We start from the raw sequence: 13,335 nt of genomic DNA, 5'->3' as shown, positions 1-13,335 counted from the left end.
CTGCCTGGTCTCTTCAAGAATATCCCAGGCCTCTCCCTTGCATTTTTAGCTTTCTTTTGAAGGGGTGGGAAACCAAGTTTCCAGTCCCTTTGCTTATGGTGGCATACAGAAAAAAGTGGTCACTGGGGTAAAGAGGGAAACATCCTTGCCTCTGGCTTGCATAGGGAGAAAAGGAGGGCGAATCACTGTGTGAATCAGCTTTTAGATCCAGATTCCAGCATAGCTGTCAAGTTCTCCCTTTTTTAAAGGGACATTCCCTTATGCTGAATAGGCTTCCTCACGAGAAAAGGGAAAACTTGACAGCTATGGATTCCAGTATAGTGCTACAGCCCACACATCTCACTGAAGTGTTTGCAATGGGATGATGTGTGTTGTGTGTTGAAACTTGACCAGGGAATTCAGGTCCCACACAGGTGTTGGTAATGTAACTGGTTTATTATCAGGGGTTATATACAGATTTCTGGCATGGCTTCTATTACAGGCCTGCAGCAGGATTTATCCCAGGACAAAACAAAGGTGGGAGAGGAGTCAGGAAACTAGGTATTGTTAAAGGAACAATGCGCTGTAAGTTCACGACATCTGAACGTATGTAGTTCTTAGATGATCAGGAGCACTTAGCATAGCTGCCAAGTTATCCCTTTTTTAAAGGGATTTTCCCTTATGCTGAATAGGCTTCCTCGCGAGAAAAGGGAAAACTTGGCAGCTATGGCACTTAGATGATGGCTTCACCACCTCAACCTTCTGTCCAGGTTGACCAAAACAAAGTCACTCACTACGGAGCCTAGAGTCATAGAATTGTAGAATTGGAAAGGACACAACACATTATCTAGTCCAATCCCCAGCAGTGCAGGACAATAAATGGAAAGAGAGCACCCGGCTGGAATGCAGCCTGAGCCATTTGAAATTACGGTTCTCAATCTAGCACTAAAACTCTCGTTCTGTCAGTGAGAGGGTGGCTGTTTGTGCAATGGAACGTTCTCCCCCATGCATTCCCCTAAAGCTGTTTAGGGGGTTCTCCCAACTGTCTGCAGCAGATTTGGGAAGCATGTGGGGGTACACGTGGGGAAAGGAGAAGAGGGGAAATCTCATTGCATAACCAGAAGTCATAGAATCATAGAGTTGGAAGAGACCACAAGGGCCATCCAGTCCAACCCCCTTGCCAAGCAGGAAACACCATCAAAGCATTCTTGACATATGCCTGTCAAGTCTCTGCTTAAAGATCCCCAAAGAAGGAGAGTCCACCACACTCCTTGGCAGCAAATTCCATTGTCGAACAGCTCTTACTGTCAGGAAGTTCTTCCTAATGTTTAGGTGGAATCCTTCCAGTAATGGGACGTGTTAGGGCTGGCTCTGTGATGAGACAGAGGGAAGCAGCTGCCTCAGGCAGCAGGTGCTGAGGGGCAGGGAGAGCTGTGGGTACCATGCTTTGTACCCCCTACACTATGTGGCTGCCCTCAAGCACGGTGGAAGATACTTTCCTTTCACCAGTATTGAGATAAGATTCAGCTGCTAATCCAATTGGATTCTTGTCTTTCACCTCAGGCAGCAAAACATCTTGATCCGGCCCTGACAGTAGTTGAATAATACCCTGTGACTCTTGGCAGATTTTTGAGTAGTAATCATGCTTTATTTCAGTTATTTAAGAGCCAGCAAATCGGACTGCCGGGAACTTGCTTCATCTTACAAGGCTCTGAAGTTTGCCGCCAGAAAGGAGCAATCCTGCCTCCCCAGCCAACACTTTGCTTTGAACCATCTTGGGCTGCAGAGTAACTCCAGCAGCAGGGAAAGTGGCTTCCCTCACCGCTTACTAATGGCCAGAGAGGCAGGAGGCCGAATGAAGTCACAAGACGACTGGGAAGATCAAGCTGCCATCTTGGATCTCCCTGGCGCTATGGTGTACATGAAGGACCGCCATTTAGAGAACAGACTCCAGTTTCTTAATCATCCAGAGAAGCTCCGTTATTTATTGATGCAACAGCAGGAATGCAATGCCAAGATGGAAGACAGCTTCGATCGCGCTGAGCGTCGATCGCCTTCCCCACTGCTGAGGGCAGGCAAGGAGTGCAAAAAGGAAAGGTCCAGTTCGGGAGACTCTAGTGAGGGAGCGCTAGGGCGATTTCTTTTGATCAACAGGGAAGAATTGGAGCAAGCAGAGAAGGCAGAAGTCATGAGGGAGTATCTCACAGAAGTGCCCCTGGACCTATCAGATTATGGAAGAGGAAGAGAGAAATTGAAGGCAGCCAACAGGCAACCGTCCTCAGGGGAAGAGGAGCCTGGAAGTCCGGTTAAAAGGTCAGCTGAAGACCCCATTCTTCATAAAAGCGATTTGTCCACCTGGCTCCATGCAGCTGAACGTCTCCACAGGGGCAAAGAGTCAGAGGAGCTCAGCGTGGGAGCCAAGGAGAAATTCGCAGCATCTCTGGTAAGAGAAACTGCTCCAGGAGTTCTTGTGTTAGGCTGTTTCTGAACTGTCACTTCTCTTTGTAAACAAAGCAGTTTCCCATTTATGTCTTTTATGCCTCTGTTATCCTTTGCAATATTTTTGCCCTCCTACCAGTCCTACGGCCTAGGACAGGCATCCCCAAACTGTGGCCCTCCAGATGTTTTGGCCTACAACTCCCATGATCCCTAGTTAACAGGACCAGTGGTCAGGGATGATGGGAACTGTAGTCCAAAACATCTGGAGGGCCAAAGTTTGCGGATGCCTGGCCTAGGACAACAGTTAGGTGAGAGCCTCTTTGATTTGCACAGCAGCAAACCCTTGTTCACCATTGAGGGTTGGTTGATTGATTGATATGCCGCTTAATAGCAAAACAGGCTTCTAAGTGTTTACAAGTATAGACACCAATTACACAAGCATTAAAACGTACGCATCTATAAATAAAATTCAACCATCAAATGGCACCGTAAAATACTTGCCAGCCAATCCTACTCCTGTATTGTACATATGTTTGAATACACTTGCCCATGCATGGGCTCCTTCTGACCTTGAAACAAGCGGGTATACATCTGGTGGAGAGTCCGCTGCCTCAAGGCCTTCTTGCCCCCAGCCCTCCACACATTTTACCCATTTAGTATATCTGCAAAGGGCTAGGACGAATGTGACATGCAGATGTTTTGCACATTATGTGTTTATAGTGTAGATGACATAGTCACATCTTTAAATACTCACATGAACAGTCAGACCCGATCAGAGTCCCACGATATGTGTGCAAAGGTGCTTAAAGATGCGGCTACATCAACCCCACTTAATGGGTCCTCTTCAGGAAACATCTGTCTGCTGCATCAGTCATGTCACCTTTGATTGAACATGAGCATCATTCAGTTCATATGCGCTCACGGGAGTTGTATCCAATGTTAAAAGCAGACCTATTGAGATTAACAGGTGTGGCTAACTAAGGTCCATGAATTTTAGTGGGTCTTGTCTGCGCTAGACACGACTTATGGTTCACATTCTGTGAATCCGATATGATTCTCTCTTACAGTGATGCTCTTGCTTAGCAGGACTTGAACACAGGTCTCATGAACGTACGAAGCTACCTTACAGTGCCAGCATATATAGCCAAGTAGTGTATATTCTGATTCACTGCAGTTCTCCAACACTTAAGGGAGGGGTCACTCCAGCCCCACCAAGGTGCCTTTTGGTGGAAATGAACCCCAAACCTGCTACATGCAAGAATTGTGTTCTACTACTCAATTATATCCCTTCCCCATCTCACCAAGAAGGAAGGCTAGTCAGGTGTGATGTTCCATGGAGATACTCACCACCAAGCATACGTGATCACCCAAGCAGGGCTGGGGGTGGGTAAGCAGGGGAAGGTAAGATCAGCACCTTGGAGAGGGCTTCAGGAAAACAGTTGATGTTCCTGTAGCTGAGGCAGGACATACCGGTACATGTGGACTCAGCAGTGTCCTGGAGCAACTAACAGATCTGGACAGGCTGGGCTAGCTATTCATTGACTAGTGACTCCTCAGAGCTCTCCAGATCCTCCTAGGAGTCTGTGGACCAATTATCAGAGTCTGGTAGCTACAGTAGTCCTTGTGTGCTACAGCTCCACACGGGACAGTCCATGAAATACACCTGTCTCCTTACAGCTGCAAATGTTGGAGGAATCTGCCTCTGAGGATTCCTGGCCTGTGGCCATGATGGAAGCTGGGTCATAGCTGCCAAGTTCTCCCTTTTTTTAAGGGAAATTCCCTTATGCTGAATAGGCTTCCTCGCGAGAAAAGGGAAAACATGGCAGCTATGGGCTGGGTGTTATTGGTGTGTGCGTGGGTGTGTGTTGAACTGCTATATTTCTGGTCACAAAAATCAGTCTGTGACTTCTGCAGATCTCTTCACTACAAGAACTTCCCGCGTACAAGCCAGCGTCTTGCAACGCCACAGCCGATTCAGAAACAAAGGTGCCTTTTGAAGGGCAGAAGGAGCAGAAAATGGACCAGCCAGGTAACCTGCACTTTCAAAGAGACAGCGATAGGGAACATTTCTCTTGGTAGATTGTAGGGTTTTTCTAAGTTAGCAGTCCCCAGGTGCATTAAACACTCCATTATCGTTTCAGACAGACAGGTGCAGCCAACAACAACATCATCACCATGATTTGCTCGCAGGGAGATTAGATGGTGTTAATTTAATTTCAGCTCGTTTGTAAGGACACAGGATGACGTTGCCTCAAAGCAAGTGTTACCCTACACTTTGCCACGCATTTTCCTGACACTTTCCTTATTGCCAAAAGTCTGGTCTTTTGGAGGAAGTGGGTTTATTGCCCAATACCTCCAAATCTGTGCTATGGAGTGCCTGGCGTGCTATGGTCCATGGGGTCACAAAGAGTAGGACACGACTAAACGACTAAACAACAACAACAACAACCTCCAAATCAACTGTAACTGCCCAACCTGAATTTGCCTGCATGTGACTGAATCCCACCCAAAAATAGAGACAAACCGGAAGCACCATTAGCCTTTAAGGTGCCAGGAGATTCTATTTCTGTGGTTGCTGTAACAGACTGACACAGCTACCATTTCTTTGAGGGAGAAATGTAGACATCCCTTGTTGACCAAACCGCTCTTACATCAAACTGCACTCCAAAACTTGAGAAACATTTCCCCTAATGGTTCTAATTAACCCTCTCCGTAGCAACATCTAACTTCTGTGGCTTCTGAAGAAACATGTATTGCTCAACCGGTACCGTGTTTCTCATATTATAAGACATGTCTTATATTTATTTTTTCCTCAAAAAAACACACTATGGCTTATTTTCAGGAGATGTCTTATATTTTTCCTCCTCCTCCTCCTGCCATGGCCGGTATTGCTGCTTCGCCTATCACTATGTCTTATTTTCGGGGTATGGCTTATATTCCTTGAATGCTTAAAAATCCTGCTATGGCTTATTTTATGGGTATGTCTTAAAATATGAGAAACAGGGTAGTTTCACACCTTATATCAAGGATGACTGCATTGTTTGAACACACTGTGCCTCCAATTTAAGTAAACTTTGCTTATAACAGACAGTAGGTCTTTGTGCTCAACCGAAACCTCCAGCACCCTGTAAGGTTTTTCAGGCAGCAAGACCAGAAACTTCTCACTTTAGCCTGTGGCCACATCAACCCAAGCAAGCCCCACCTGTTCAGATTATTTGTTCACCTAGATCAGTATTGTCTGCTGTGACTGACAGCAGCTCTCCAAGGTCTCAGGCATTTGTCTCCTGGTCTTTTTACCTGGAGATTTCAGAGATTTAACCTGCGACTTCCTGCACACAGACCATGTACTCAAACAGTGAGATATGGACACACGATAGAAAGTTGCAAAGGGAATGATCCCTGATTCAAGACAGCAAGGAAATCACAAGCTTTTCCTATTTACAGCCCCCACAGGAAATTCCCAATTTTTAAAATTTTCTCTACATCTGCGAGGATTAGAAACTTGACCCTTCCCCACTCTTTCTCGGTGCTGCAGTAAAATGGTTGGTTGGCCCTCCTATTGTATGGGGAGGGGAGTACTATTCCTATATCAACAACAAAAAAGTCACATCCCTAATATCAACTTTACTGACTGAGCTGGAAAGCAGAGTTGGCCTGTATAGCTTGATTTTGGGAAGCTCTAGCCCAGACCAGAGAATCAGGATTTTTGTGCTAGTGGGAAAGTTTTTGTTTTGTATTTTAATGGCAGCTGTGTGCTGATTTGCATATAAGGAGATCTAATCAAGGGAGAAGGATCTCTCAACTGATTGACATCTGGGTGTGTATGGGGGGGAGACACACAGAGAGGTTTTCTTTGCTTGTCATTTGAATATTGGCACAAAGCGCAGAGAGCAGCCTCCTGCTTCCTTAGGGCGCTTTCCGGCTTCAATGTGGCTCCTCATCTGGAAACTGCAAGTCCTCTAACAGCTGATCTTTCATCTGCCATCGGTTCCTTTAGGTAACGGAGATTCTGAGTCGGTCAATGAAGAATCTGACGAGCCCAATACATCCGATAGTGAGGTTTGTTCCCTTTTGTATATTTGCTCATCATCCCACACATGCACCTGTCTGCCCCCCCCCCCAAGACACACACCAAGCAGAGTCTACCTTCTGGCTAAGCACAACCCATTCTCAGTGTGGGATTCATTTAGGAGGCAACTGGGCAACACTGGGTTTATTTGGCCGAATATGCCCAGCTGATGTCACAATGACTATTTTTTGCTTGCACAGTTTGAAATCAAACCGTTCAGGGAAGGCACAGTGTAATGCAAGACGCAGGGAATCAACTGTTGTTGGCGCTCGCAAAGTACCATACTTTTCCGTGTATAAGGCTAGGGTGGTTTTTTTTACTAAAAAATAATGTTAAAAAGGGGGGGTAGTCTTAGACACGGGGGCAATTCCCCCACCATTTTCTTAATTTGGAGTCCCCCAAAATAGGGGGCGTCTTATACACGGCACCGTGTTATACAAAGAAAAATATGGTACATCAAAGCAGCTAGACTGGTGACTGGGAGCGGCCGCCGAGACCATATAACACCGGTCTTGAAAGATCTACATTGGTTCCCAGTACGTTTCTGAGCACAGTTCAAAGTGTTGGTGCTGACCTTTAAAGCCCTAAACTGCCTCATCCCAGTATACCTGAAGGAGCATCTCCAGCCCCATTGTCCATCCCGGACACTGAGGTCCAGCTCCGAGTGCCTTCTGGCATTTCCCTCCCTGTGAGAAGTGAGGTTACAGGGAACCAGGCAGAGGGCCTTCTCGGTGGTGGCACCCACCCTGTGGAATGCCCTCCCACCAGATGTTAAGGAAATAAACAACTATCTGCCTTTTAGAAGACACTTGTAGGCAGCCCTCTTTAGGGAAGTTTTTAATGTTTGATGTTTTATTGTGTTTTTAATATTCTGTTGGGAGCTGCCCAGAGTGGCTGGGAAAACCCAGCCAGATGGGCGGGAAATAAATAAATAAATAAATAAATAAATAAATAAATGGCACATGGCTTTGAAGCCACTGCTGATCTGCAATCCTCTTTTGGTCCAGCCATGCCTTTACCCAGCCTGGTGTCATATATGACGTTAGGTTGAAGGCAGGCGGGTATGTCTTGGCCAAAACTGCCCCGTGGTTTAAAATGGGGAGGGCTGGTGGGTCTAATTAAGCCCACAAACAAGAGATTCCCCACTTCTGAGAACCTTTGGCAATACTAATCAAACCTTATGCTCTCAACTAAGTTAAGAGAAGCCACTAGAGAAAGGGGGTTCCATGTGGTGCCAGGATCCTGCTCCAACGTCGCACGTGGGCAGACAAGTGTGGAGACAAAGTGGGCAGCTCATGAGATGCATGGCCTTATGAGATTCCGCTGGGCTGCAAGCTGGCCCAATCATTAGGCAGAGTGAAGCAACTGCCTCAGGTGGCAGATTCTGATGGACATTTGAGTATTTCCCCCAAGGCATTCCTCCCGAGCCCCTTGTCCATTCCTTTGGGCTAGAGGACAGAGATTTGTGCCACATCTGGCCTGCCCAGTCAGATTCATCTGTCAGCCCAGCTGGCTTCTGTATCTCCAATGGGGAGCACCAAACATCTGCCCTCTGCCCCAGGCAGCAGAATGTATTTGGCTGTCTCTGCTAAATCAGTACGTACCTCCAATCACTAAAAGGAAGACTTGCAACAGACACATCCCAAAATGAAGTGCTGGTGCCATGGTTAAAATAAAGGAGGTGAAAGTTGGAAGGAATTGAAGCTGCCTATCCAAAGCTGAGTTTCTCAATTGGTAGAGCATGAGGCTAAACCTCAGGGCTGTGGGTTCGAGCCCCACATTGGGCAAAAGATTCCTGCATTGCAGGGGGCTGGACTAGATGACCCTTGTGGTCCCAACTCTATGATTCAAGTTATGACCTTAATCCTAATATAGCCAGGGTAGCCAACTAGCATGGCCAATGGTAAGGGCATCACTCTGGCTACTCATACACACTGCTCACCTAGAGCGACCTGTGAAAGGTCTTGGCTATAATCCAAAATGAGCTCTGTTTGACTTGTAGGCAGGGTTGTTGAAAGAGCGTCAACTTGTTTGCCGAATACAGAAGGAGGAAAAGAATTTTTCTGATCAGACCTGATTTTTGAGTGCAAAACTCGAGCCCAACTGAAGGAAGAAAGGTGGGGTTCCCAAATGTTACGGGACATTTATCTTGCACATCTGCAACTCATGTCTGAATAACTTCCCCCTAATTTGCATAGGTGATTGGCGCTTGTGATGATGAAAGCCTCCAAGTGGCTCCCATGAAAGAGAAATACTGTTGCACAACCGAGATCGCCCAGAGATCGCAAAAGAAGCGGAAAAGGGGACACGATTCGCTGGCAAAGGGTACAAACAGGGGGTTCAGAATCATGTATTGTGAGATATACCATATTTTTCATGCCTTACATAACACTACACCTGTTTACTTAGGCCACAATCACATTTAAATTGCCTATGCTGCCACTTGTTACGTTGTCCCCCTCACAGAGCTATGATTTCCAGAGTAGTTTAGCAATCCATCCCCCTTCACAGAGCTATCTCTGAGAATTGTAGCTCTGAGGGGGGATAGAGGCTTCCTAAGAACTCTCAGCGCCTTTAAAAGCTCCCAGAATTCTGGGGGGTGGGGAGACACTTTAAAATGGCACCATGGCGCTTTAAATGGATGTGACCCCTGTCCACTGAACTTTGCTTGTTCTGGTGGCTCATTTGAGAAAAGGAAGGGCCACCTTTTCCTACACACAGGCCTGGCACTCTCTTCTGCTCTCTGAATTCCAGGCTATGCAAATGTTTGTCCGCAGCGATTCAGTCCGCGGCCGTGATAAGGCACGCAGCAGCAGGGAGGACTCCAGAGTCTCGGGGGCCAGGCTGGCTTTCTGGCAAAGGCTTAGCCCAAGCCAACCTGGGAGGGAGAAGAGAGGAGGAGAAAGGCTTGGCAACACGTAAATTGAATAGGTGCACTAGGTACACAGTTCAGTGTTTGCTTAGCCCTTCCGGAGAAATGTTATTGACTTTCAGGGAATGCATTTTTCACAAACGGTGTTTATTGTTAAGCCCCATTCCCTGTAGAGGTGGAAACCTCTTAACAATGGAATGTGTTGTACTGGCATTTCCTGCAGGTGACAAAGTAGGAAATGGATAAAGGTTGAAAAAGGGGGGAAAACTCCAACAACTGCCCCTTCCTCTTCACAGTTTAAACACTTTTCTCCATCCCCAAAGCGCTACCCCTGGCTCTGTTTGTGCAGTCAAAAAGTGTGCGCTTGGCTGTGTATGTATGCCTGTGAGTTAGAGAGCGCAATGTTGACCGAGTGTGTGAGAGAGATATTGTTGTCAGCAAGGCAAGAGGGCTTGTTTAACAAGCTTCCGTTCCTATCACATTGCCTTCCTGACAGGTCTGATGAACCTGGACGCAAAATGTCGACAGCTCCTTTTTTCTCATTCTGTCAAAAGGCTCGGCCCTTCCCTGCAAAGGGCTGGGCTCAGAAGGGGTTAAAATTGCAAAGGGCAAGACAATGGTAGGCAGTGGGGGGAGGCACTGGTATTTTCAAATTAGCACGCACCAAGCAGTCCTTGCAAATTCAATCTAGGCCTGCAAACAGCTGCCCATCTCCCTTTACGTTACAGCTCTTGAAATATACTCGGAGTCGAGAGTGAATTTCATGCTCTTTATTCAGCTCATATTCATCAAGGAGAAGAAGAGAAGACGAAATGGCTCTTTTCCCAAAACCATCTGCTTATATACATTATTTACACAATGGGCCTTGCGTGATTGGCTACTTCAGGGCTACACCTGTGGGCCAATTATATTGTGGATTGACTTCTGCCTGCAGCCTGATTGGCTGCTCCTACAGGCCAATCAGGTAGCAGATTCACTTCTGCCAGCCGCCTGATTGGCTGCTCCAGCAGGCCAATCAGGTTGCGGATTCACTTCCACCTGGAGTTGGATTGGGTAGCTCCCGCTGATTCTGAATCCTATTGTTCTAGGATTCAGCTCAGTACATAACAGCTCTCAAAGGTAATAGTGGAACACGGGTGGCGCTGTGGTCTAAACCACTGAGCCTCTTGGGCTTGCCAATCCGATTGGCAGTTCGAATCTGCACAACAGGGTGAGCGCCCATTGCTCTGTCCTAGCTTTTGCCAACCAAACAGTTCGAAAGCATACCAGTGCAAGTAGATAAATAGGTACCACTGTGGCGGGAAGGTAAACAGTGTTTCCGTGCGCTCTGGTTTCCGTCACGGTGTTCCGTTGTACCAGAAGCGGTTTAGTCCTGCTGGCCACATGACCCAGAAAGCTATCTGTGGACAAACACCAGCTCCCTCGGCCTGCAAGCGAGATGAGCACCACACCCCATAGTCGCCTTTGGCTGGACTTAACCACCTTTTTTTTTTTCCTGCTCTCAATGCAGCCGTTTCCTGAAATGCAGAATCCAGTGCGTGTGATCAAGATTAGGGTTTAGGACAGATTTCTGCCCCAGCTTTTACAGAACCTATATCAGCGGGAAAGAGATGGCCGTTTGTGTTTCTTTTTTTTCCAACAAGGAAGAAAGAACACTGAAATTATGGCCATAGGGAAGGATAGAATTGAACCCAAGTCCAGCATCAGCCATCAGTCAGGTTAGGCACCGGCTAAGGACTCAGGGGCTTGGAAGGGCCCCCAACCTAGCTCTGTCACCACTCATCGCTCTTCTTGCCTGGGGGGGGGGTGGCTCGTCTTTGGCACTGTGCCCACTGGTGCACCATAGCTGCCAAGTCTCCCGTATTCCCTGGGAAACCCCCGTTTTTCTAGCTGTTCTCAGCTGAAAGAAACGATTTTTTTTTGTTTTTCCCCAGCTCTGCCCAGTTCCAAAATGGCTGCAGTGCGACTTCTGGCGTGGTGACCATTTTGGAACTGGGCAAAGCAGCATCAAAAGTCGCTTCTGAGCATGCTCCGCCCAGTTCCAAAATGGCGGCAGAGCTACTTCCGGTATGCTACTTCCAGTCCGGTCCCTTATTTCTCCCACTGGAACTTGGTAGGTATGGTGCACTCAAGTCATAGATAGGGAGCTGCTGTGAAGCAGTTCGCAATTCCTGACTTTTCGGTACAGCTGTTCATTTGTGTGGCTCTTAATGTAGGAATTGGCTGAGATGTTTTCAGCAAACCTGATCTTCAGACTCCCGAAGCTGCTTCAACTATTCGTGGTTTGCCCACTGGTCTACATGGTGGACAGCACCAGTACCTCTATGTACCTCTATGCTCCTCAAGGAAAGCTCAGTCAGTAGAGCATGAGACTCTAGATCAGGCATCCCCAAACTCGCCCCTCCATATGTTTTGGGACTACAACTCACATCATCCCTAGCTAAGAGGACCAGTGGTCAGGGATGATGGGAGTTGTAGTCCCAAAACATCTGGAGGGCCGAGTTTGGGGGTGCCTGCTCTAGATCTCAGGCTCATGGGTTTGAGTCTCACTTTGGAGGGGGAAGATTCATGCATTGCAGCAGGTTGGACTAGGCTAGATGACCCACGTGGTCCCTTCCAACTCTAAAATTCTATGATTCTATAGGTACAACTCCCAGAGTGGTTTAACAACCAATCCCTCTTCCTGGGGATTGGGAATGGTAGCTGTCTAAGGCAGTGTTTCCCAACCTTGTGCCTCCAGATGTTTTGGGAGTACAACTCCCATCATTCCTGACCACTGGTCTTGCTAGCTAGGGATGATGGGAGTTGTAGTCCCAAAACATCTGGAGGCACAAGGTTGGGAAACACTGGTCTAAGGGAATGGGGGTCACCTAACATCTCCCAGCACCCTTAACGAACTACAGTTCCCAGGATTCTTTGGGGGAAGCCATGACTCTTTAAAGTGGTACAATGCTGTTTTAAGTGTAGGTGGTGAAAGGGGCCTAAGTTGGATTTCACACTTGGTGATCTATTGCAATCACTCTCCTGGTCTACCTTCGGCCCACCTCTTCTATATGAGGTGCCGGAGACTGAAACAAAACTTGCACAGTTCATTATCCCAGAATGCATTGCAAACCTGCTGACACCTTTGTCTGTTTTGCTCTTTGCAGCCTTTAAAAAGCCTGCTCAAGGCAGACGTAATGGCAAAGCAGCACAGATCCCAGCCGATGTGCGAGAAGATCGAAAAGAAACAGCAAACTGCAGCCCTGCTTCCGACCACAATGAAGACGAAGAGACATAGCCTGAATGTGCTTTCTCGCTGGGGCAGATCCTGCCACTTGAACCAGTGTCAGATATTTCTGCTGTGATAAGCAGCCCTTCAGTGGCCAGTTATTCTCATTGGCATCAACCAGGACAGCTCAAGCCTGCTCAGGCGCCATTGCTTCACATCCCTGGCCAACAAGTGAATTCATGAGGACTTAGTAACTTACTGACAGTCAAGGCACTCTGGAGAGCTTTATGAAATTCTTAACTTAATTATCTCGAGATTTTGGCAGTGAGGTGGTTTATTCCACTCGGCTATTCTGTGGTTCCTTTTGTCCAGGTTCCGCCAGTTCTCTGGCATTCAACCAGATTGGCCCTGCCATAACTTCACCATGATTTGAGTTTTGCATTAAGAGACAACTGTAACGTAAGGATAGAGACCATGTTCTGCATGCAGGGGGTCCCAAGTTCAGTCCCTTGCAGTGCCAGTTTAAATGATCAGGTCCTGGGGAATGCCTCTGCCTGATATCTTGGAGGGCTGCTGCAAACCAGAGACGACAACGGTGAGCTACAGGCAGACCTGGCAGCTTTCAGTGACTTGCAAAACATGGTATTTTGTTGCTTCCACGGCCAATACAACACATGCCTATGGGACCGTTGCCTTTTCTTCCTTTTATAAAATCAGCAACACTGCAGGGGCCTGGACATCCAATGTCCTGTAGCATGTGGATCC

At 47.4% G+C, this 13,335-nt stretch overlaps 1 protein-coding gene across 1 annotated transcript in view; it reads left to right on the top strand.

The window, feature by feature from the left end:
• The window catches only part of RBBP8NL (RBBP8 N-terminal like), a 36,082-nt gene extending 23,376 nt beyond the window's left edge, over positions 1 to 12,706 (top strand). The window contains 6 exon segments of the mRNA XM_035124331.2: positions 1,636 to 2,422; positions 4,333 to 4,447; positions 6,416 to 6,477; positions 8,686 to 8,812; positions 12,509 to 12,570; positions 12,572 to 12,706. Coding sequence (XP_034980222.2) covers positions 1,636 to 2,422; positions 4,333 to 4,447; positions 6,416 to 6,477; positions 8,686 to 8,812; positions 12,509 to 12,570; positions 12,572 to 12,706 — 1,288 coding nt within the window.
• The last annotated feature ends 629 nt before the right edge of the window (positions 12,707 to 13,335 follow it).

This window comes from Zootoca vivipara, chromosome 7 (assembly GCF_963506605.1).
Source record: "Zootoca vivipara chromosome 7, rZooViv1.1, whole genome shotgun sequence".
NCBI classification, from domain to species: domain Eukaryota; kingdom Metazoa; phylum Chordata; class Lepidosauria; order Squamata; family Lacertidae; genus Zootoca; species Zootoca vivipara.
Note: the sequence above shows the minus strand (reverse complement) of the source record. Positions and strands in the feature narration are given on the sequence as shown.